The sequence below is a fragment of the Phacochoerus africanus genome, chromosome 11 (genome assembly GCF_016906955.1).
Source record: "Phacochoerus africanus isolate WHEZ1 chromosome 11, ROS_Pafr_v1, whole genome shotgun sequence".
In the NCBI taxonomy this organism is placed as follows: Eukaryota; Metazoa; Chordata; class Mammalia; order Artiodactyla; family Suidae; genus Phacochoerus; species Phacochoerus africanus.
The window spans coordinates 45,598,355-45,622,646 of record NC_062554.1 but is presented as its reverse complement, the minus strand read 5'-3'; the positions used below and the strand labels follow the sequence as shown (position 1 = coordinate 45,622,646).

Sequence of the window (24,292 nt, the reverse complement as noted above, 5' to 3'; positions counted from 1 at the left end):
TTCATTGAATTAACAATAAAACTTTTAAAAATTAAGTTAAAAAAAGAGAGAGAGACAGAAATTACCAGAAGAAACCAAGTAGATTCTAGAGCTTAAAGGTACAATAGTAGCTGAAAGAAAAAATTTACCGGAGGGCTTCAACAGCAGATTTGAGAAAGCAAAAGGCTCAGAGAACTTAAAGATGGGACAACTGACATTATCAAGTCTGATGAGCAACTCACCAGGGACAACATTAACTGCCAAGTTCGCCTCAGAAACCATGGTGACCAGAACACAAAGAGATGACTATTGAAAGCACTGAAAGAAAAAAAAGTCGATCAAGAATTCTATGTCCAGGAGTTCCCATTGCGGCGTAGCGGAAACAAATCCGACTAAGAACCATGAGGTTGTGGGTTCGATCCCTGTCGCTCAGTGGGTTAAGGATCCGGCGTTGCCGTGAACTGTGGTGTAGGTTGCAGATGCGGCTCAGATCTGGCATGGCTGTGGCTGTGGCTGTGGCCGGCAGCTGTAGCTCTGATTGGACCCCTAGCCTGGGGACCTCCATATGCCATGGGTGTGGCCGTATAAAGAAAAAAAAAAAAAAAAAATCGATGTCCAGCCAAACTGTACTTCAAAAAGAGAGGAAATTTAAGAAACTCACAGATCAGCAAAAGATGAGGGAGGTTTTACCACTAGCTCTGCCCCGCAAGAGATGCTAAAAGTTCTTTCATGTTGAAATGACACTAGATAGTAACTCAACCCCTATAAAGAAATAAAGATCTCCTGTAAAAGAAAACACATGGGCAAATATAAAAGCCAGTACCATTGCATTTTGGGTTTATAACGCCCCTTTTTAATACCATTAGAGAATTTAAAAGACAAATGTAAAAAAATAAATATCAATTTATGTTATTGGGCACACATAGGCTGTTAGTGACAACAATAGCATAAGGGGGAAAGACAGACATGTATTGTGATGTATTGGAGCAGAATTTTTGTATTCTGCTGAAGTTAAGTTGGTATTAGTTTGAACTAGCTTGTTATAAATTCAGGATGTTAATTTAGTTAATTCATGGTAACTAAAAAATAAACCCAAAAGGAAATGAGAAGGGAATCAAAATGATTCACTACAACAAAATCAACTATACACAAGAGAAGGCAGTAATGGAAAAAATGAGGGACAAAAATAGTATAAGACGGGAGTTTCCTGGTGCGCTAGCTGTTAAGAATTCTGCGTTATCACTCCTGTGACTCGGCTTTGACCCTCAGCCCAGGAACTTCTGCATGATGTGAGCATAGCCAAAAGAAAAACAGTACAAGACGTGCAAGAAGAAATTAGCAAAATGGCAGAAGTAAGATTACACTCTCCAGTTGAAAGACAGAGAGTGGGAGTTCCTGCCTTGGCTCAGCAGTTAACAAACCCGACTAGTATCCGTAAGGATGCGGGTTCAATACCTGGCCTCGCTCAGTAGGTTAAGGATCTGGCATTGCCATGAGCTGTAGTGTAGGTCACAGATGTGGCTCAGATCCTACATTGCTGTGACTGTGGCATAGGCCAGTAGCTGTAGCTCTGATTGGACCCCTAGCCTGGGAACCTCCATATGCCGCTGGTGAGGCCCTAAAAAGCAAAAAAAAAAAAAAAAGAAGAAAAAGAAAGAAAGAAAGAAAAAAGAATTTTTTCCCCAGGATGACAGCCTCCAGGGGAGCTCACACTAATGATTATTCCCTGAGACCACAGCCTCTGGTGTCCTGTCCCCACAGCAAACTACAGCCACCCCCTACTTTCCCAGGACACCCTCCAAGACCCACAGTTGAGCATGGGAAGTAGAATGAGGAGAGCTTAAATTGTCTCTGAAACCAGACCTGATCCCCAGGTTCTTAGCTCTGGGTGCTGCTAATGGAGGTGGGAGAACTTGGGATTTTGATGCTGGTTTTGGTGACATCCATCATCAGCTGAAGGTACTTTGCATCAAGGTTTCCCCAAGTCTCGTAATGTCAAAAGAAGATCTTGGCATACAGGCTGGATGCAAATGGAACATACCTGATGGGATGTCCGTGGCATTCATTGTGAGATGGGCAAAGGGTTGAGTCTCAGGCTTTTTCCTTCTGGTCAGATCTTACCATGAACTTTCTGCTGTGACTGGAGATGACAGAAGACAGGCTAGCCCAAAGAATGGTGACCCTAGGGGTTTTCTAATATCCATACAGATCCATGCTTACATTTTTTCTGCTCTGATGTGTTGTGATTTAACAATATGTTGCATTTCCTGAAATAAAAAGAAAAAAGAGTCTCAAAAGAAGAGAAAAAAAAAAAAAGACAGAGTTCCCTGGTGGTCTAGTGGCTAAGGATTTGGCATTGTCACTGCTGTGGCACAGGTTTGATCCTAGGCCTAAGAACTTCTGCATGCCACACGTATGGCCTAAAATAAAATAAAATAGATCTTAACTCAATAAACTAACTTTACACCTAGAGGGGAACTAGAAGAGCAAACTAAATAAAAAGCTAGAAGAGAAAGTAAATAATGAAGACTGGAACATAGATAAATAAAATAGAAAATGGAAAATCAATAGACAAAATCAATAAAGCCAAAATTGGTTCTTTGAAACAACAACAATAAAACTGACAAATCTTAAGCTAGAAAAAAAATTGACAAAGAAAAAAAGACAGAAGAGGAGTTCTCTTGTGGCATGGCGGGTTAAGGAACCAGTGTTGTCACTGCAGTGGCTTAGTTTGCTGCTATGGCACAGGTTCGATCCCTGGCCTGGGAACTTCCACATGCTGGAGGCACAGACAGAAATATATATATATATGGAAAAAAAAAGACAGAAGACACAAATCTCTAAAATCAGAAATGAAAATGGGGACATTACTACAGAACTTAATAAAGATAATATTAGTATCCATGAGGATACGGGTTCAACAATCACATGCCAACAAATAAGATAACCTAGATGAAATGCACAAATTCTAGAAACACACAAATTTCTTAAACTGATGCAAGAAGAAATAGAACATCTCAACAGATTTATAACAAGTAAGATTATAATTAAAAACCTTCCAACCTATAAATCCCCATGTGGGAGTTAATTTTATGTGTCATATTGGCTTGGCCAAAATACCTTGATATTTAGTCAAAGATTATTCTAGATGTTTCTGTGAAAGAATTTTTTAGATGAGATTAACCTTTAAATCAGTAGACTGAGCAAACACCCTCCCTGATGTGAGTGGGCCTCACCCAATCAGTTGAAGGGCTTAGTAGCAAAAGATTGACCTCCTTAGTAGAGGGAACTCTGCCAACAGACTGCTTATAGACTTGAACTGCAACTCTTTCCTGGATCTCCAGCCTGCTGGCCTATCTTGCAGATTTTGGACTTGCCAGCCTCCATAGTCATGTAAGTAAATTCCTTAAAATAAGTCCCTTCTTCACCACCACCCACCCCACACATACACATCCTGGTGCTTCTGCTTCTCTGGAGAACTTTAATATAATCCAAGAACAATTCCTTCAGTGGTGAACTCTACCATGCATTTAAAGAAGAATTAACACCAGTCTTTCTCTATTTTTTCCAAAATAGAAAAGAAAAAAACACTTCCTAACTCATTCTGTAAGACCAGCATTACCTGATGCTTAAGCCAAAGAAAGACATCACAAGAAAATTACAATCCAATAACCTTTATTCGCATGATGCAAAAATCCTCAGCAAAATACTAATAAAACAAATCCAAAAGTATATTTAAAGGATTATACACCATACAAGTCAGATTTATCCCAAGAATGTAAGGATAGTTCAATATAAAAAATTAATCAATGTTGGAGTTCCCGTCGTGGTGCAGTGGTTAACAAATCTGACTAGGAACCATGAGGATGCAGGTTCAATGCCTGGCCTCACTCAGTGGCTTAAGGATCCAGGGTTGCTGTGAGCTGTGGTATAGGTCGCAGACGTGGCTTGGATCTAGCGTTGCTGTGGCTCTGGCGTAGGCCAGCAGCAACTGCTCCAATTGGAACCTTAGCCTGGGAACCTCCATATGCCACTGGTGCGGCCCTCAAAAGACAAAAAAAGACAAAAAACTAATCAATGTAATACACTACATTAATAGTACAAAGAAAAAAACTCACATGGTCATTAATTGACAGAGAAAAGCCATTTGAGAGAAAAGCCATGTGAGAGATAAGCCATTTGACCATGATTCTAAATATAGAAAATCCCTTCGGTGGTTTAAAAAAAAAAAATCCTAGGAGTTCCTGTTGTGACTCAGCAGGTTATGAACCCGACGAGTATCTATGAGGTTGCAGGTTCAATCCCTGGCCCCAATCAATGGGTTAAAGATCTGACATCACCATGAGTTGTGGTATAGGTCGCAGAGTGAGCTCTGATCCTGCTTTGCTGTGGCTGTGGTATAGGCCAGTAGCTGCAGCTCTGATTAGACCTCTAGCCTGGGAACTTCTATAGGCTATGGGTGTGGCCCTAAAAAGGGCGGGGGGGGCAAACCCTAGAAACTAGGAATAGAATGAAATTTCCTCAATATGTAGGGAATTTATGAAAAGCCCACATCTAGAATCATACTCAAAGGTGAAAGACTGAAAGCTTTCTCCCCAAAATCAGGGGGGATAAACAAGGATGTCTCCTTTCACCCCTTTGATTCAACACTATTCCAGAGTTCCAGCTAGAGAAACAGGAGAAAGAAAGAGAGGAAGGGAGGAAGGAGGGAGAGAGGTAGGGAGGGAGAGAGAAAGAGGGAGGGAGAGAGAGGGGAAGGGAGGAAGGAAGGGAGGAAGGGAGGAAGAGGAGGAAAGAAAAGAAAAAGAAATAAAAGGCACTCAAATTGGAAAGGAAGACTATATCTATCCACAAATGACATGATTCTATATATAGGAAATCCCAAAGGACCCACAGGAAAGCTACTAGATCTAATAAACAGATTCAGTAAAGCTTCAGGGTACAAAATAACACACAAAAATTGGTTGAGTTGCTATACACCTGCAAAGAACAAACTGAAAAAGAAATTTAAAAAGCAATCCAGGAGTTCCCATGGTGGAGCAATGGATTAAGAATCCAACTATAGTGGCTGAGGTCGCTGTGGAGGCGTGGATTCAATCCCCAGCACAGCGCAGTAGGTTAAAGGATCTGGCATTGCCACAGCCGCAGCATAGGTCACAGCTACAGCTCAGAATCAGTCCCCGGCCTGGGAGCTTCCACATGCTGTGGGTACGGCCACTTAAAAAAATTAAATAAAAATAAAAAGGAATGCCATTTAAAATAGCATCTAAAAGAACAAAATACCTAGGAATAAATTTATTCAAGGAGATGAACGACATACACTGAACACTAAAAACATTACTGCAAGAAATTAAATAAGAGCTAAATAAAAGCAATGGCATCCAGTGTTTGCGGGTAAGAAGGCTTAATATTAAGATGTCATAATACAAAAAGCAATCTACAAATTCAACACAATCCTTATCAAAATTCCAACAGCCTTTTTTGGAGAAAGGGAAAAGCTGATCTAATTTGTATGGAATTGCAAGACACCCTGCATAACCAAAACCATCTCAGAAAAGAACAAAGTCAGAGAGCTCACACTTCCCGATTTCAAAACTTGCCACAAATTTTTAAACGGGCAAAAACCTTGAGTAAATGTTTCTCTGAAGAAGATATGCAAACAGCCAATGAGCATAAAAGATGCTCACCCTCAGTAATTATTAGGAAAATGCAAGTCAAAACCACCATGAGATGTTATCTCACAACCGCTAGCATGGCTGTTATAAGAAAAACCAACAAAATAACGAGAGCTGGGAGAAATTGCAACCATTGTGCATCGGTGGTGGGAATGTAAAATGGTTCACCTGCTAAGGAAAACAGCCTGGCATTTCCTCAAACATTAAACACAGATTGACCATATGGCCCAGCAATTCCATTCCTAGGTACATACCCCCCAAAAATGAAAGCAGGGAGAGGAGCAGATATTGTCCCCCCATTTTCATAGCAGCATAATTTGCAAAGCCAAACGGTGAAGGCAACCCACATGTCCAATGATAAATGAAAGGATGAAGTAAATGCAGTCTTGGAGTTCCCATCCTGGCGCAGTAGAAACGAATCCGACTAAGAACCATGAGGTTGTGGGTTTGAATCCTGGCCTCATTCAGTGGGTTAAGGATCCGGCATTGCTGTGAGCTGTGGTGTAGGTCGCAGACACGGCTCGGATCTGGCGTGGCTGTGGCTGTGGTGTAGACCGGCAGCTGTAGCTCTCATCGGACCTCTAGCCTGGGAACCTCCATATGCCGCAGGTGCAGCCGTAAAAAGCAAAATAAATAAATAAATAAAAGGAAATAAAAAAAAAAAAAGAAAATGTGGTCTCTACATACAATAGAATATTATTCAGTCTCAGAAAAGAAAGGAAATTCTGATACATACTAAAACATAGATGAACTTTGAAAACATTATGGTGGTGAAATGAGTAAGACGCAGAAGGACGAATACAGTATGGCTCCACTTATATGAAGTACCTAGAATAGGCAAATTCATAGACACAAAACTAGAATCATGTTTTCCAGGATCCATGGATAAAAAGGGATTAAGAAGTTATTGCTTAATGTTTTTTGCTTTTTCATTTTTGGCCGCCCTGAAACATGTGGAGTTCCCAGGCCAGGGATCAGATCCGAATCACAGTCATGAGGCAGCAGCCGGGATGGAACCTGAAACTCAGCAATCCCAAGACGCCACCCATTTCATTGTGCCACAGTGGGAACTTCTGCTCAATGGTTTAAAGTATGTTTGGGGGAGTTCCTGTCGTGGCGCAGTGGTTAACGAATCCGACTAGGAACCATGAGGTTGCAGGTTCGATCCCTGCCCTCGCTCAGTGGGTTAAGGATCTGGTGTTGCCGTGAGCTGTTGGTGTAGGTCACAGACGCGGCTCCGATCCCGAGTTGCTGTGGCTATGGCATAGGCTGGCAGCTACAGCTCCGACTAGACCCCTAGCCTGGGAACCCCCATATGCCGCGGGAGTGGCCCAAGAAATGCAAAAAAAAAAAAGACAAAATAAATAAATAAATAAAGTATGTTTGGGATGATAAAAACAAAAAGGGTTGGAAATAAATAATGGTGACAGTTGCAACATTGTGAATGTAATGTAAATTGAACTGTGCGCTTAAAAATGGTTGAAATGGCTAATTTTACGTTATATTAACCACAAGGAAAACACATTTTAAAAAGGAAGGAAGGAAACATAAAGCATCAGGAGGGAAGGGTGGCAGGAAGGAGGTGGGCAGACAGAGCAGATGCCCGCTCCAGTGGGGGCAAAGCACTGGCAGCAAAAGCACAGGGCCTGGCCCACCCCCTCGTGTGCAGACACTGAGCAGGCACCCAACAGATAGCCTGGACAGCAAGCCTGAGTCACACAGGAAAGGTCACACGGTCACCACACGCCAATGACCAAGGCTGACACAGGCACCTTCTCCCACCCACTCCCTGTGCTGGTTCAGGCCTGAGTCACTGACCCTGGACCATCACTACAGCCTCCTGATGTGCCCTGCCCCACCTCTGCCCCAAACCTGCCTACCCTGAGGCCCAGGGGCTGAGCTTTCTGAAGCAAATTGAATCCTGCTGCCTCAGCTCACAGCGTCTCTGGGGTTCCTTCACTGGAAGCTGCTGCCTCCCTGGTTATTGACAAAGGTTACTGGCAAAGGCTACTGGCAGTTCGGTGCCAACACGTCCCTCTGGCCTTGCCTCATGTCCCTCCCCTGCACCAGCCCCACGTGCTATCTGGTCAGGCTGATACTGGAATGGCGCTGTTGACACTGGAATAGTCTTTAGCACATTTCCTCGGTGAACTCCTACGTCATCTTCAAAACCCTTTGCAAATGTCATCGCTATGGTGGGTCTTCCTCAGACAGGATGCTTGTGCCCTCCTAAACCCCCCAAAATTTCTTATAGATAAATTGCAGGGGTCCTTGAGTTTCTCACTACACCTGGAACAGAACCTTGAGCCATTCTGTTTGAAATGCTAAAGGAAAAGATAACCCGCTGAGGTGGTGGTCTCAGGTCCATCCAAGCAACCGGCACCTGGGTCACAGATGTGTGGCCTAATTTCGTCCCATTCCCCCGCCCCCACCTTGACTGTGAGGGAAGGGCCTGAGAAGAGGCACCAGCTGCGGCTGAGAAACAGCAGAGAAGGAAAAGAACAAAGCTGGGGGCGTGGGTGGCTTCTGCGAGCTGAGTGGAGTGGCAAGCTTGCAGGAGTGGCAAGCGGGCTGTGTGCGGAGTGGGCACACATCCCCTCCGGCGGCCACGCCTCAGTCCTGGACTTTGGCTGTCCTGGGTAGGCAGGCGGGCCAGGCTGCGCCCCAGCAAGCAGGAGGTGCCTGGCTTCCTCATTTGGCCGCAGCCACTGCCACCATGCAGAGGAGGACCTGGGGGCTGCACCTGCTGCTTCTGCTGGGGCTGGGGCTGGGGTCCTGGGAGGCCCTGCCCCCACCCTGTGAGAGGTAGGAATGGAAAAGGCTGGGGATGGGGCGGGAAGGCTGGCTCTGGAAGGTTGGGGTGAGAATTCAAGTGCTCGGGGTCAGCCCTGCAGAGCGGAAGAAGGGAAAGAAATTAGGTTTCCTTGTGTGGCAGGCTCTGGTCCCAGCCCTGCACCTCCCACGGTGGGAAACAAGGGAGCGGCCTGAGGCTGGCCTGGGCACCGTCCGGGAGCCTGCTGCACAAGGAGGCCTGAACCTTCTCTCCCTCTGGCCCTCCTCCCAGCCGCTCTTTGAACTGTGCAGGCCTGTTCTCAGGATTGTTCTAGGAAACTTCCTACTCCATTTCCCCAGCCTGGATGTGAGAGGGGGTGTAAGGGCCTGAAAAGAGTTCGTGGGTTTAACCTCTGATGTCTGTAACCAAGGGCAAATCAAACCTCTTTCTAGAGCCATAGGTTCCATCTCAAAATAATAGAGATAAGAGACCCTGTCCTGCCTCCTGGACTCACAGGGCCCTGCCCACTCCTCATTCAACAGGGATTTATTGAGCTCTCATTGTGCCCCTAGGGCTGCAGCAGTGAACAGGAGCAGGGAGGCCCGTGCACGCAGGGTTATTGTTACATAACAAGTAAGAAAACTAATAATAGTGGTTCAACGGTGATAGAAGTACAATTAAAAGGAAAATGAAATTCAAGAGCCGCTGATGGGGTGAGCAGAGGGTGTTTGGGACAGGATGGGGAGGGAAGGGGATGATCAGGCTGAACTGTAGAAGGAAACCTCTGAGTGCAGATCTGAGAGAAGACGGGCCAGACATGGGAGCTGCGGGGCAGAGGCTCTGAGGTTGCTGGTCAAAGATCAGGAAGAAGGTCTGTGCGGTTGGGGCAGGAGCGGAAAAAGCTTGGGGGAGAGGGGAGCTCCAGGGAAGAGGGGCCCGGGGCGTTGCCGTGAGCTGTGGTGCAGGTCACAGAAGAGCCCAGATTCCGCGTTGCTGTAGCTGTGGCTGTGGCCGTGATTGTGGCCTGCAGCTGCTGCTCCGATTTGACTCCTAGCCTGGGAGTTTCCACATGCCACAGTGTGGCCCTAAAAAGCAGGAAAAAAAGAAAAAGAAGAAGAAGAAGTAAAAGAGAAGGAGGGGAAGGGAAAGGGGGAGGAGAGGAAGGAAGGAAGGGAGGAGGAGTTCCCGTCGTGGCGCAGTGGTTAACGAATCCGACTAGGAACCATGAGGTTGCGGGTTCGGTCCCTGCCCTTGCTCAGTGGGTTGACGATCCGGCGTTGCCGTGAGCTGTGGTGTGGTTGCAGACGCGGCTCGGATCCAGCGTTGCTGTGGCTGTGGCGTAGGCCGGTGGCTACAGCTCCGATTCGACCCCTAGCCTGGGAATCTCCATATGCCGCGGGAGCGGCCCAAGAAATAGCAAAAAGACCAAAAAAAAAAGGGAAGGGAGGAAAGAAAGGGAGAGAAAGAAAGAAGGAAGGAGGGAGGAAGAAAGAAAGAAAGAAAAAGAGGAAGAAAAAGAAAAAAATGGAATGTTTAAACAAGCTTTCTGTCAAGCGGTTGTTCCTCCTTCAACCAAATGTTTTACGGGAATGACCATCATGACTGATGGGGAACACTTACCCTGCCTGTCACTGCAAAGCAAAACCTGCTCACGCCCGAACACCGCCACAGTCAGGAACGCAAGGGTTGATGTGACTAGGATGAAAGTTTGGGTGAAAAGTGGTGTGTTTGAATTCTTCTTCTTCTTTCTTCTTCTTCTTCTTCTTCTCCTTCTCCTTCTCCTTCTCCTTCTCCTTCTCCTTCTCCTTCTCCTTCTTCTTCCTCCTCTTCCTCCTCTTCCTCCTCTTCCTCCTCTTCCTCCTCTTCCTCTTCTTCTTCTTCTTCTTCTTCTTCTTCTTGTCTTTTTAGGGCCAAATCCATGGCATATGGAGTTTCCCAGGCTACAGGTCCAATCAGAGCTACAGCTACCGGCCTATGCCACAGCCACAGCAACACCAGATCCAAGACACGTCTGCGACCTACACTACAGCTCACAGCAACAGCAGATCCTTAACCCACTGAGCAAGGCCAGGGATCAAACCCGCAGCCTCATGGTTCCTAGTCAGATTCGTTTCCGCTGTGCCACGATGGGAACTCTTGTGTTTGAACAGTTCTAATGTGAAGGGATTGCATCTATTTTCCCTGAATGTATTACAGGGACGGATACTATGCCTGACTGGGGAACGTTTCCATTCTCTAGCAGTAAAAAACAGAGAGTGTGTCAATCCATACATCAAGCAACATTAGTTGGATGTTCCAAGTGGGAAAAATAAGATCAGCTGAGTCCACACAGAGTGTAGCCTTCTGGGAAGCATAGCCTGGGACTTCCAGCAAAAACCTTTGGGTGCCACCCAGCACGATTGCTGAGACTTTGGACTAAATCATTTCCATTTGAGAGGCAATTGCTAGCTTGCTATCAGATATTAATTGAAGCTGCCCCTATGGTTGAAGGTCATAAGATAATCCTGACACCCGAAATACCCATAATATCTTGGTGATACTGGAGAAATGCTTTAAGAGGGAGGACAGTGCCCGGAAGAGTTCCACAATAAAATGGAAATGTTTTATGCAGGAAATGGTTTATCCATGAACATGCAACTGGGAGAATGCAGTTTCTTGGTGTATTCAAGAGCAGGTAGAGTCTTTTCCCCCAGGACTAACTTTGGAATCACCTGAGGAGCTGCCGGATTCTATTGCCACTTGGGCAGTGCCCTATATACAGCTCTTGATTGACCAACAAAGAGCTGCTTGGTTTATGGGTGGCAGTTCCTAGCTGAACATGCAACATACTGTTGGGAAGATTGCCACTCTCATCAAAGGAGATCAAACCAAATCATCTTGGTGGGCTGAACTGCAGACTGTTTGCCACTGCATGTGGGTTTTTGCCTATTCTTGGTCAATAGTCAATGGTCTGGCCATATGTGGGCAGAAGGACAATGGAAAATCCGTCTATGAAAACAGTGCTCTTTTGTGGCATGATCCTATGGAAATCACTATGGGAATTTGAATAACGCATTCAAGTAGAACACACTGATGCCCATCAGAATCCTCTTCCTATATTGAAAGGTAACTGGAGCCAGCAAGTGAGTTATCTCCGTGTGTTCGCATGAGGTAGCCTCTTGGGTTCATAACCTGATTGACGTTGGGAGGCTGCAGCACTGCAGAGATGGGCTGAATCTAGCTATATTCCATTTGTACCCTCTAGCAGAAAATGTCACTAAGAACTCTTCTATCTTCCAGCAAGAGACACAGACTACAGATGACTGTGGGGCAGATTCCCTGGGGGAAAGGACAGGCACATAGCTGGCAAGATGATGACTGATGCTGGAAGACCCAGGAGGTTACAAATGGGTCCTGACAAAAACAGGCACTTACTCTGGACTGGGTTTTGCATACCAAGTGGTAAATGCTCAAAATACTGTAAAAAGGACCAGAACAGAATATATGGCATCAATCTGGACAACTGCATGAACATCTCTTCAGACCAAGGAACGTACTTTCATCCTTGGAGCAATGGTTTAATAGAGAGTTGCAAAGGTTGGTTGTCTAAATCAGAGGAGATATAGGTACAAAGTTCTGGCTTAAATACCTTCATGAAAGTGTGATCACACTCAACATGAGGGGGATCAAGGGAGTGTCCCTACTAGATGGATTCGACTGGTTTTTGTAGGGGAATCTAGGGAAGAGGGGGTGGAGAGGATGTTGGGTTCCATTACAATTCCCCCCATGGGAAGTAGACAATGGTAAATGCTCAAAATACTGTAAAAAGGACCAGAACAGATTATATATGGCATCAATCTGGACAACTGCATGAACATCTCTTCAGACCAAGAAATGTACTTTCATCCTTGGAGCAATGGTTCAACTATACTTTTTCTTTCTTCCCCACATCACTTAAATTTTCTTTTTTCTACCTGAAAGAAACAGTGTTCCCAGGACCAAGACTGCAGCTAGAAGTGCCAGAAGCAGGAGTGATTCCTAAGCAAGAAAATGTAACTATAGCTTTAAACCATCATGTCAGAATTCCTAATGACCTGATGGGATGGTTGCCTTCATCCCATGTGGCTCAACTGGGATTGTTAGTGATGCATCTGTATTTAGCCCTAACTCATGCCTAGTGATGGGAACAGCCCCTCTCATCCTGTACCTATGTAACACTAATCCATACGAATGGGAGGGAGTGGCTGCCAGGAGGCATCTGCCAAACCAGTACTGCTGCCTGCAATCCAGACCAACCCAGTAGCCAAATCTAACAATCTTTCCAAAACTGGAAAATTCTGAATATAAATGGAGAGAAGGACAAGTAGTCCTGAGGTAAAGGAATAAAAGAAGAGATTAGCAACAAGTGCTGTGAAGGAAACTATTACATTAACACTTTAAAAAGACTTAGAACAAAAATGATAGTGCCTCTTAGCTCAGTTATACCAGATCCCTGAAAGGGTGAAACGATGTATTGCTGAGACCATTCCTACTTTGGAATCCGACAAGATCGAATGTACGTCTGCAAAACTGGGTATCCTCGCCCTGGGAGATATTTTGGGTATGTGATCTGATGATGGACTAGACTAATTATTACTGATTGTATGGAACTCTAATGATGTGCCAACATCTTTTGACTTGTATTTTTAGGTTATATCTATCATTGTGTGACGTGATAAACATGGGCATTAATGGTTAGATTATAGTATTAATGGTCAAATTGGGAAATTGAGTTAAAGCCTTCTATCCCTACCCTATACTAGCTACGTTGGGTATATTTGTGTTGATACTATTGCTTTTTCTGCTATATAAATGCTACATCAAAAGTACATACTCAAACAGGTATGGCTGCTTTGCTGTAAGGAGCCCATGGCCAAAGAGCAGGGGTAGGGGGCTTATTGTGTAACAAAGAATTTGTCTGTCCTTGACTTGGTTTCCTGGGACATAACCTCTGAGCTTTCGGAATTTGCAAAGTGCTAGGAAGGATACTGAGGGTGGGCTCTGATAGTCTGTCAATGGGATGACTTGTGGTGAACCCCTAGATGGGTCGTGCCCCATAGTACATGCCAATGAGATGGCTCAGGGTGATAGAAAGACTAAGCAATTAGAGGGTTGGGGCTTTGGACCTACATGATATCAGCTCAACCTTCAGGGAGGAGAGGGGAGTGGGAGAATGAGCTCAATCACATGGCCAATGCTTCAATCAATCAAACCTATGTAATGATACCCCAATAAAAATTCTGGACACCAAAGATCAGTGGAACCCCCTATTTGGTGGACCCTTTGATGTGCCAGGAGGGTGATTCATCCTGATTCCACAGGGAGAGGATACAGAAGCTCTGTATTCAGGACCCTCCCAGACCTCACTCTATATGTCTTGTAGAAATGAACTGAGTGAGGCAGTTTTATTAGAGCCTTGCCCCTTATACCTGTGGAGCCCGCCCTAGCTCCAGGTGGTCAGCATCAGAACTGAATTCAGTTCACCACCCCTCTGGCTCTTGACATAGGCTCTTTTACCAGCAAAACCACCATATCTGTCTGAGCATCTGCATTTAGTACAGCAATTATATAGTAGATACGACAATATGGAAGTTCCCATTGTGGCTCAGTGGGGTTTGAACCCAGCTAGTATCCATGAGGATGGGGGTTCACTCCCTGGCCTCACTCAGTGGGTTAAGGACCCAGTGTTGCTGTGAGCTGTGGTATAGGTTTCAGACGTGGCTCAGATCTGGTATTGCCATGGCTGTGGTGTAGGCCAGTAGCTATAGCTCCAATTCGACCCCTAGCCTGGGAATCTCCATATGCCACAGATGTGGCCCTAAAATTAAAAAAAAAGGCCCCCACACACAAATTATATAATAGAAATGACAATAGTATGACTATGGCTGACATTGAAAGGAGCCAGTGCTAACTACAGATAGACTTAAAAGTAACAACTAACTTGGCCTATAGAGCTTTTACACACATTTCCACATTTTTGTAGTGATTTGGTTAATTCACTTCCCTCCTTGATCTGCTGCTATTTGTATCTTACAATAAACTTGTGCAGAACTACTTAGCCTAGAAATTAGCTAAATCTAGTTCTTCCTCAAGCTGGTCATTTCCTACTGGTTTTACCTTCTGCAGAAGCCTAACTCAATCTCCCAATATACTTAATCAGCAATATCAGTATTACCATATGGCTTAGTTACACCATGTAGTTGAATCGTACCAACAATATCCGTGTTACACCATAGCCTAGTATGATTGTAGTATAATTCAATTTCACTACAGAACAAATCTGTAAGAAATAGAGGTATTTTTCTATGCCTTCCCCGTGGAATCAAACCTTTCACATACACTATATACTATTATGGATAGGCATCACTGTAAATGGCCATGATTTGTAAATGTTGTTTGTTATTTCTGGGTCCCAGGTCAGTTGGAGGCAAATCCAGTCACCCTGTCTCAGTTCACATTCTGGTCTGAGACTGGTTTCCATCGTGTGCTGTAGGAGAGCAGGGCCCACCTCCTTCCTATGACAGACACGGTTCCTATCCTTGCTAATTATACTATAGATTACCTCTTCTTCTGATCTATTCTTGGAGCAAGGGGAGTCATAGTACATCAATGTAAAATACAAGAGTCTCAGAGAACTTTGCAAGGTTTGCAGGCCCATAAGATTCCCACGGGGTGTCCCTTAGGCTTCTAGCTAGCATGGTGGGCCATGGCCCTATGGCTACTTTGGCCTCAGTCAGCCAGTCATTTCCCATTGATATTACATTCTGAAGAGGCTTTAACTCGGTCTCCTAATTTAGTTAATTAAAACAGTCGAGAGGCCCTATGGGTGAGGATATGAGCCTTTTCCCAGGGCTGGGCCCTAGCATGACTCAGCATTATTTGTTCTCTTGGCCTGAACCACCTCACTAAAGCCTCATCATCTTTCCAAGGCTGATTCCCATCCTTTGCTTTCCTCCTGGAAGAGATCTCCTTCTAATCTGCTTATTCTAATTAATAAATATCTTTCCTCTGAATGCCCCTCCCCATTAAAAGCAAATCCAGTTTGCTCCCCAATGTGGGGCACTTACCTTCCCCATAGCCCTTTCCTGTCTCATTATCTGATCCACCATGCATGCGTCACCATTGTATATTAAAGGCAAGAGTGGTGGGTCCCCCATGCTAGAACTAGTTAAGTGGTAGTCACACCTAGATGTAATTTGAGTTTGCCATTAGGCCTCCCGTAGTGGTCCTCATTTCAGGATGAGGCTATTCCCCAGAAGAAGCTGGATGTACCATGTGATGCCTATTGCTTTAATCCCATAAGAAACCCCTTCTTTCCATTATGTTTAATAGCTTTCTGTCCACAAAAGCAAGGGTGATCTGCCTTTGTGCACACAGCGCATTATGACATGTTGGGGGTGCCATTGCTATATTTTGTCCATTAAGACGAGGGACCTTTCTAAGCATTAGATTATCAAGGTTTTTGGTTCCACAGCCATTAGTCTGCCAGAAGTAGTAAACCACACAGCCCAGAGACTACAGAGTAGTTCCCAGAAATTCCTTCCCAAATGACATCCTTCATGGTAGGTATGACCTGGAAACTTAGCGTCAAAAAACCCTGGCACATTCTAGAGTTCCCTCAGTTGTCAGTAACTAGTCCAGCTCAGCATCGTATCCCAAGACCAAGATGTCCCCCAGGGCGACACCACCCAGGTGTGCAGGCTTCCATTCAACTTTGCCAGGTTCCAAAGGCGGTGGGCGTGGCAAACACATGGTGTCACCATTGCAGGCACCTGGCCTACCTGTGCTAAAGACAATATTAACCTCTATCTCTGAGCCTCCCTGCAGGCACCAGGGAAAGGTAGGATGTCCCGTTTTCACTTCGTTCCCTTTTGTGCAGCCCTTTACCCTGAACTACCATTTCTCCTTCTCACCATTTGTCTCCATTTGATTGATACTAAACCTTTCCACCTTTAGAACAGACGTTAGGTTTGGCCACTATACCAATCTTGCAAGTGCCTCCCTCCCCACCCCTCCCATTCACATAGGGGGCTATTCCTACCCCTGGGCAGTCCAGCTGCATTCACTGACGGCCCCTATCTAGCCAGGGTGGGTGTAGGCACAACCCTCCCCAAAAGGCCCTTGAGAATCCTATCACAAAAAATTAAATAATAGGTAGAAGAGTTTCTTGCTTCAGGATCATTTCTGTTTCTGGTACCAACATTGCAGTCCTGGGACCACTGTTTTGGCAGGAAGAGGAAGCTGAGATGATGTAGCAGAGATCTGTACCATACCACCAGCAACCTCGCACACCCCGTCTCCCCAGATCCCCCAGAGAAGCAGAGGAATCTATCCAGGGGGGACCTTCCTGGGCCGCATCATGCTGGATTGAGCACACACTTTGAAGGTGTGTAAGCCAGCCCTCAGGGCTTTCTCTCTTCCCATTTTATTTGTTTGCTTTTTAGGGCCGCACTCGCGGCATATGGAGGTTCCTAGGCTAGGGGTCCAATCAAAGCTACAGCTGCCAGCCTATGCCAGAACCACAGCAACACCAGATCCAAGCTGCCTCTGTGACTTATACCACAGCTCATGGCAATGCCGGATCCTTAACTCACTAAGTGAGGCCATGGATTGAACCTGCAACCTCATGGTTCCTAGTTAGATTCATTTCCGCTGTGCCACGATGGGAACTCTGCTCTCTCTCTCCCCATTTTAGACCACAAACGTTTCAACTGCCTGTTCCAATTCTCCATCGAGCACTGCTCTGAGGAGCTACACACACATTTGTTGTGATGTGTCTTCGCCTGGCATTGGAGCTATGGACTGTCCACCTGGCAGAGTGTCTTCTATCACCATATAGTATTTTATAGTATTTTAAGGATTTTAATCTACAACCAGGTGTGCAAAGCTACCTTCATGTGCCCTTTAAGTTCTCACAGTGATTTCCTTGGGGTTATGCCCCACACGGGCTTCCCTTTAAGAGTACAGCTTTCACTGCCCATCTGCCAGGCCACTCGCCATGGGAAAAACCCAGACCCAGGGACTTTCGTCGTTCAATTCTTCCACCACTGCAGGGAAACAGCTCGAAATTCAGCCCACCAAGCTGGCTTGTTCTTACCTTTTTTTTTTTTTTTTTTTCCTTTGTCTTTTCTAGAGCCGCTCCCAAGGCATATGGAGGTTTCCAGGCCAGGGGTCGAATCGGAGCTGTAGCCACCGGCCTACACCAGAGCCACAGCAACTTGGGATCTGAGCCGCGTCTGCAACCTACACCACAGCTCACGGCAACGCCGGATCCTTAATCCACTGAGCAAGGCCAGGGATGGAACCCGCAACCTCATGGTTCCTAGTCGGATTCATTAACCACTGAGCCACGACGGGAACTCCTGTTCTTACCTTTTTAAAACATTTCCATCAGGCAGCAGAGTGCAGTGGCCTTCCAAACAAGATACTGTCTGTCCACTTTGGAAGCGCCTTCAGTAAACCCAGTGGCTTTTTGTTGGTCAATAGGAAACTATTCACAGGGCACCTGCTGGGGGCTCATCAGCTGCTTCCCAAGTCAGCCCTGCAGGAAAAGCAGCCACCTACCCCTAAACACGATGAGCACCTCCGTGCATTCCTCAACTACGATGTCCTTGCATAAACCACCCCCATTTCATTAAGGAACGTGCAGGGCCCTACCTTCTGTATCAGAGTGTTTCTCTGACATAACCCATCACGGTGGTTTCAAGAATACTTTGTGTCCTTCAGTCATAGAGGTGGTTTCACATGGAAACTTTCTGGTCCAAAATCTGAGCCATTGCCACTGGGTCCAACTCACAGGGTTTTGCCACAAGCCCTTGCGGTTGGGTCCACACAGAGCCACTGTGCAGAGAACCGGCCCATCCCATCTAACATGTCACAGATTAAGTGCCAAGCTCCTCTGGTCCACCAGGTTTTCTCTCCTGTTTCAAATTAACAAGGGGGGTGGGGCCAGGCAGTTGTTTAGGTCCTTTATTGCACAAGGACCCTCTTTGTTCTCTCAGCCCTGCAGGTCACCACCACCACAAACCCCTTCTACACGTGCACATGCACACGCATGCACACGCACAGCCCTCATCCCCTCCAGCGAACATGCCCCAGACTCTTGTTTTCTTCTCCCCTGATGGGGGTGACCCTCCCCTCCCCAAATGTCTCTGCAGCCAGATTTACTGCCACGGGGAGCTCCTGCGCCAAGTTCAGATGGCCAGGCTCTACCAGGATGATAAGCAATTTGTGGATATGCCATTGTCCGTAGCTCCAGGTGAGACACCTGGGGGCCCCACCTTCTCCTGAACCTTCCACCAAAAGGTAGGGGGTAAGACCAGGCAGAGAGGGGCCTCTGATCAGGGGGGGGACCCCTGAGGTCCTGCTGACCCCTCCCTGCTGCCTATTCCCCAGACCAGGTACTACAGCGCTTCAGCGAGCTGGCCCAGGCCCACAACTTCAGCATCCCCCAGCAGGAGCTGCAGGATTTCATCCGAGAACACTTCCAGGCTGTGGGGCAGGAGCTGCAGCCCTGGACCCCCGAGGACTGGAAAGACAGGTACAGCCCTGGACGTGGGCACAGCAGAGGGCCCTTCACCCAGCGCTGCCTCCCTGAAACCTGTGGTCCCGGCGCTCTTCCAGCCCCCAGTTTCTGCAGAAGATCTTGGACCCCAAGCTGCGAGCCTGGGCAGGGCAGCTGCACCAGCTGTGGAAGAAGCTGGGAAAGAAGGTATCAGGGCCCTGGGTCTGGCCAGGGGAGATGGGGTGGGAGGGGAGCCCATTTGGGGCCTTCACTGTCCCTACAGCAGAGATTGGGACATGTTTTCCGAAAATACAACTCCCACCTCGAGGGTCCTTGAACAGAAACTCTAGAAGGAATTTCGGAGGGAGCAGGGCAGCATCTACTTCTAACTCCTCCCCTCTTCCTTTGAGCCCCCCCTGTCCTCCCCCAGGCAAACCTAGCCTGTCCTCCACCCCCAGGCTGCCCGGCCCGGCCCTTTACACCACGTGCCTGACTGTGTTCACTCCCTCACTCCCCTGCTGGCTGGCTTCCCTCTTCCCCGAGCTCCTCGGGCCAGGCCTCTGCCACTGCCGATCGGGGTCCATCCCTGGGCTCAGCACAGTCTGGTACACACTTTCTCTCCTTCATCCGAGGCTCAGAGAGGGCAGCAGCTTGCCCAAGGCTATACAGCACCCGTCCTCTGGCCTGGCCCCCAGGGCCCTGGCACCAGCTGGCATGGGGCAGTGCTCCAGGCTCCTGGGCCAGCCTGGGCCACATCCTCACCCAGCCCCTCACCCAGTGGGAACGATCTCGAGCCCCTTTATTCCCCTTCAAATCACGGACAGGCTGACCTGCTCCCCACTAAACCCACCTCACTGGCATAGAACTGGGAGGGGATGAAGCGAGAACACACCTGATGTGGACACAGCCACCCCCCTCGGGGCCTGCCTGCTCTCCCTCAGCCCATTCACCACACCCGCCTCACTGGGGAAAGGTGCTCTCAGCCACACCCCGGCCAGATAGCCTGGGGCCCTCATCCTCTGGGTCTGGCCTCGTGGTGGCAGCAGAGACGCGGGGGCACAGGGAGCCAGGAAAATGGTCCCCCAGCTGGGTCCTAATAATGGCCACTGCGGGGTGAGCACCTGGGGTGTCAGGCTGGGCGGTGGTGGCTCCTGCACACCTTCGTGCTCTTGCTGGGGCTCCAGAGGCCAGCTGGGGACACGAGCAGACCACGCTCCCCACGGCCCTGGCCTTGACCGAGGCCACACGGCAGAGCTGCCCCAGAGCCAGAACCCAAGCCCAGCTGCCTGGCTCCAAAGCCCACAGCTGCCAGGGCCTCCCCCGCCCCCCGCGGCCTCCTCCCGCCTCCCCTCCACATGGCCCTGGGCTCGCCGCACCCTCGCTCCTGACTCCAGGTGAAGCCAGAGGTCCTCAACCACCCCGAGCGCTTCTCTCTCATCTACTCGGGTCACCCGTTCATCGTGCCAGGAGGACGCTTTGTCGAGTTCTATTACTGGTGAGCGGCCAAGAGCTGCGGGGGTCGGGGGGCTGGGGCCAGCGGGGCGTCCCAGGCGGGGTGGGGGATCCTGAGCTGTCCTTCCCCCAGGGACTCCTACTGGGTGATGGAGGGTCTGCTCCTGTCCGAGATGCCAGGGACAGTGAAGGGCATGCTGCAGAACTTCCTGGACCTGGTGCAGACGTAAGAGGCCCGGGCATCTCAGCCGGGGTGCAGGAGGGGCAGGGCCCTGGGCTTGGGCCGGGATCTGCCTGGGCTCGGGGCGGGGGGGTGGTTGCAGTGGGGGCAGGGGTGTCAGCGGCCCCGTTCTCGGCAGGTACGGACACGTCCCCAACGGGGCCCGCGTGTACTACCTGCAGCGGAGCCAGCCCCCACTCCTGAGCCTCATGATGGAGCGCTACGTGACTCAGGCCAATGACACCGCCTTCCTCCGGTGGCCACCCCACCCCCTGCTGCCCTCGCCCCCCTTCCTGAGGCTCCCTGGGGCGGGGCGGGGCGGGGGCTGAGCTGGTGCCTGGCTCCACCCCAGGGACAACCTGGAGACCCTGGCCTTGGAGTTGGACTTTTGGACCAAGAACAGGAGCATCTCTGTGAGCTCTGGGGGAAAGAGCTACGTCCTGAACCGCTATCATGTCCCCTATGGGGGACCCAGGTGAGGCCGTGCCTGGCCAGCCCTTCAGTCTCTTGTGTGTTCACTCTGGTTTGAGTGGCCGGACTCCCCTGGTGGGAGGGTGGGTGACTCTGGCTCACCTCTCAGATGGTGATCTGAGAGCCCTGGGCAGTCCAGGACAGTGGGCCCCTGGGGAAGCTGGGCCAGCATGACTTGGCCCCCAGCCCAGGCACAGAGGGCCTAGAGCCTCCCAGTACCAGGCCCTACTCCCCTCCTGCCAGGCCAGAGTCATACAGCAAAGACGCAGAGCTGGCAGCCACCTTGTCTGAAGGTGAGCAGTAGGAGAGCAATGGGTCTGCATGGGCCTGGGTGTCTGCAGTTGCACCAGGCCCCGGGCTCCTGTCTGCTGCTGCCTTGTCCTCACAGGGGACCACGAGGCTCTGTGGGCTGAGCTCAAGGCAGGGGCCGAGTCTGGCTGGGACTTCTCTTCACGCTGGTTCGTGGGAGGCCAGAACCCTGATTCGCTCAGCAGCATCCGAACCAGCAAACTGGTGCCGGTTGATCTCAATGCCTTCCTGTGCCAGGCAGAGGAGCTGATGAGCAACTTCTACTCCAGACTGGGTGCGCACTGCCCGCGGGACCCTGCTAGTCCTGCTTAGGTCCCTGCCTCAGCCTCGGCAGCAGAGCTGGAAGTAGGCCGGTGGGGGAAGGGCCTCCAGCTCCCCTGGCCTTACCCTCACCCCCAGAGCAGCCACACCCCTCCCTTCCTTACTGAGAGGACACCCTACTGCACACATCCAAACCCCCTCCATTCCCTCTCCCCAGACAGCTGCCCTTTAACCCCTCAGAGCCAGGGGAATCCACACAGGATCTGTTCCCGAGAGGACAGACCCAGGAACAGACCTGTGCAGGTCCTGGGAGCTATTCAGGGCCATTTGCTCAAGGAATTCCAGCTGCTAGAGGCCTGAAATGTGCTGGGCTCCCCTCCACACAGGCATGTCCCCATGGTGCTCAGGACCCCTCAGCCCTGGGGGAGGACAACAGCATGAGGCTTAACTAGACTCCTGGAGGCAGGGGGTACACGGGCCGGGGGCCCTGTCCCTCAGCCTAAAGGCAGTGCTGCCCCAGGCAATGACTCCCAAGCTGAGAAGTACAGAAATTTGCGAGCACAGCGCATGGCCGCCATGAAGGACATCCTGTGGGATGAGGAGAAAGGTGCCTGGTTTGACTATGACCTTGAGAACAGAAAGAAGAACCTTGAGTTTTACCCATCCAACCTCGCTCCACTCTGGGCTGGCTGCTTCTCTGACCCAGGCGACGTGGACAAGGCTCTGAAATACCTGGAGGTGAGGGGGCAGCTAGGCAGGTGGCTACACTGGAGGCAGGACCACCAGCTCTATCCCTGACTTTGTCCTGTGACCTCTGGCAAGTGGCAGCCACTCCCTCCTCTGCCCTGGGTCTTACCCTGCGGGTCCCACTGCAGCCACCAGGGGGCGGCTGCGAGCCAAGAAGAGAAGGCCCAGGAAAGGAGCATCTGGCTTCAGCAGGGCCCAGCCTCGCTCGTGGTCGCTCACGGCTCCCTGTCCAGTCCCCCCACCTACACAGTAAGGTCTGGAACCTTCTAGGACAGTCAGATCCTCACCTACCACTACGGAATCCCGACCTCTCTCCGGAAGACAGGCCAGCAGTGGGACTTCCCCAACGCCTGGGCCCCCCTGCAGGACCTGGTCATCAGAGGTAGGGAGGCAGGGATGGGGCACGACCCAGGGCCTCAGCCCCAAGGGAGTGGAGGGCCGGCCTCCCTGGGACTGCAGAGCTCTGAGCCAAGGATGCAGGACCCTTTCTCTGGCTCCTCTGCTCTCTCAGCCTCTCCTTCAGCAAACGTGACACCCACCCCACCTGTCAGGGGAATCGGCCCCCTCTCTCCCTCCAAACCTGGGCCCTGGAGTAAGAGCGGCTTGGCCCCAGGCTCCAGGAGGGAGGCCTGAGGACTGGGCCTCGTTCCCACTCCCCCTGTCATGGGGGCTCTGCCTGGGCTGGGGTCTAGGTCTGGCCAAGTCTCCTTCAGCCAGAGCCCAGGAAGTGGCTTTCCAGCTGGCCCAGAATTGGATCCGCACCAACTTTGATGTCTACTCCAGGAGGTCAGCCATGTACGAGAAGGTGAGCTGGCCCTGAGCCCAGGCCCTCCAGGCCCTCTCCTCTCCCCATGGTGAGATGGGGGGAACTGTCAGGCTTTGCAAAGCCCAGGCCCAGCACAGCCGGGACCGTGGCGACGCCTGGTGGCCATCCTTGGGCGCTGCAGGGGTCAGAGCTGCTGGCCAGAGCAGCTTCTCCCTAAGGGGCTCCCATTTCTTGCTCCCTAGAGGCCTGGGGTTGGGGGAGTGGGGTAGCCCCTGACCTGAGCCTGTCCTCCTGTCCCCAGTATGACATCAGCAACGGTGGACAGCCGGGTGGTGGAGGGGAGTATGAAGTTCAGGTGAGTGGCCCATATCCTACAGGGACCTTTGGGGCTCTGCTTCCCCACAACTGACCATGACTCCCCCCCTCTGGGCTTTATTTTCTTTTGTGGATGTGGGTTCCAGGGAGGATGATCCTTGGTGGTGATCCCTGTACCCCTGGGGCTAGGTGAGGCCAGAGCCTCACATGGGGATCCCATGCCCCATAAAAGGACTAGGGGGCCTTCCCCAGAGATCTTGCCACTGACCTTGCCTCTTTCCAGGAGGGGTTTGGCTGGACCAATGGAGTGGTCCTGATGCTCCTGGACCGCTATGGTGACCGGCTGAGCTCAGGGACCCAGACAGTTTTCCTGGAGCCCCACTGTCTCACCGCTGCCCTTCTGCTTGGCCTCATGCTCAGCCTCCTGCCACAGTGATGGGCCTTCTCATCTGGCTCCAGCTCCTGCCAATTAAACCTCGGCATGAGTCCCTACCTTCTCCTGCCTCTGGATCCTTTATCCCTGGAGAGCCTGCCTTCCGCCCCAGCCCAGCCCTCAGTTATATTGGAGTAGGAGCCAGGCAGGGACCTGGAGGTCATGGTGGGGGAGTTAACATGGTGGGGGAGTTCCCGTCATGGCGCAGTGGTTAACAAATCCGACTAGGAACCACGAGGTTGCGGGTTCGATTCCTGGCCTTGCTCAGTGGGTTAAGGATCCGGCGTTGCTGTGAGCTGTGGTGTAGGTCGCAGATGTGGCTTGGATCTGGCGTTGCTGTGGCTCTAGCATAGGCCAGTGGCTACAGCT

At 49.7% G+C, this 24,292-nt stretch overlaps 1 protein-coding gene across 2 annotated transcripts; it reads left to right on the top strand.

The window, feature by feature from the left end:
- Positions 1-8,249: 8,249 nt before the first annotated feature.
- Positions 8,250-23,987, top strand: TREH (trehalase). 2 transcript variants are annotated; one of them, XM_047753783.1, is made up of 15 exons: positions 8,250-8,459; positions 18,603-18,703; positions 18,841-18,985; positions 19,069-19,156; positions 20,344-20,444; positions 20,535-20,627; positions 20,761-20,877; positions 20,974-21,096; positions 21,336-21,385; positions 21,481-21,675; positions 22,183-22,400; positions 22,680-22,791; positions 23,102-23,214; positions 23,477-23,530; positions 23,774-23,987. In XM_047753783.1, exons 1-15 carry the CDS (start codon positions 8,371-8,373, stop codon positions 23,924-23,926), a joined length of 1,752 nt encoding a protein of 583 aa, XP_047609739.1. In that variant the 5' UTR covers positions 8,250-8,370; the 3' UTR covers positions 23,927-23,987. The 2 variants fall into 2 exon arrangements, with proteins under 2 accessions (XP_047609739.1, XP_047609740.1); XM_047753784.1 differs by lacking the exon at positions 8,250-8,459 and adding an exon at positions 16,681-16,831.
- Positions 23,988-24,292: the final 305 nt, after the last annotated feature.

Excerpts from the sequence above, each read along its gene's own strand:
- TREH (XM_047753783.1), top strand. The coding sequence starts at position 8,371 with ATGCAGAGGAGGACCTGGGGGCTGCACCTGCTGCTTCTGCTGGGGCTG. Across the intron at positions 18,986-19,068 it reads CCCGAGGACTGGAAAGACAG|CCCCCAGTTTCTGCAGAAGA; the intron begins GTACAGCCCTGG and ends GCGCTCTTCCAG. Across the intron at positions 20,445-20,534 it reads TTTGTCGAGTTCTATTACTG|GGACTCCTACTGGGTGATGG; the intron begins GTGAGCGGCCAA and ends TCCTTCCCCCAG.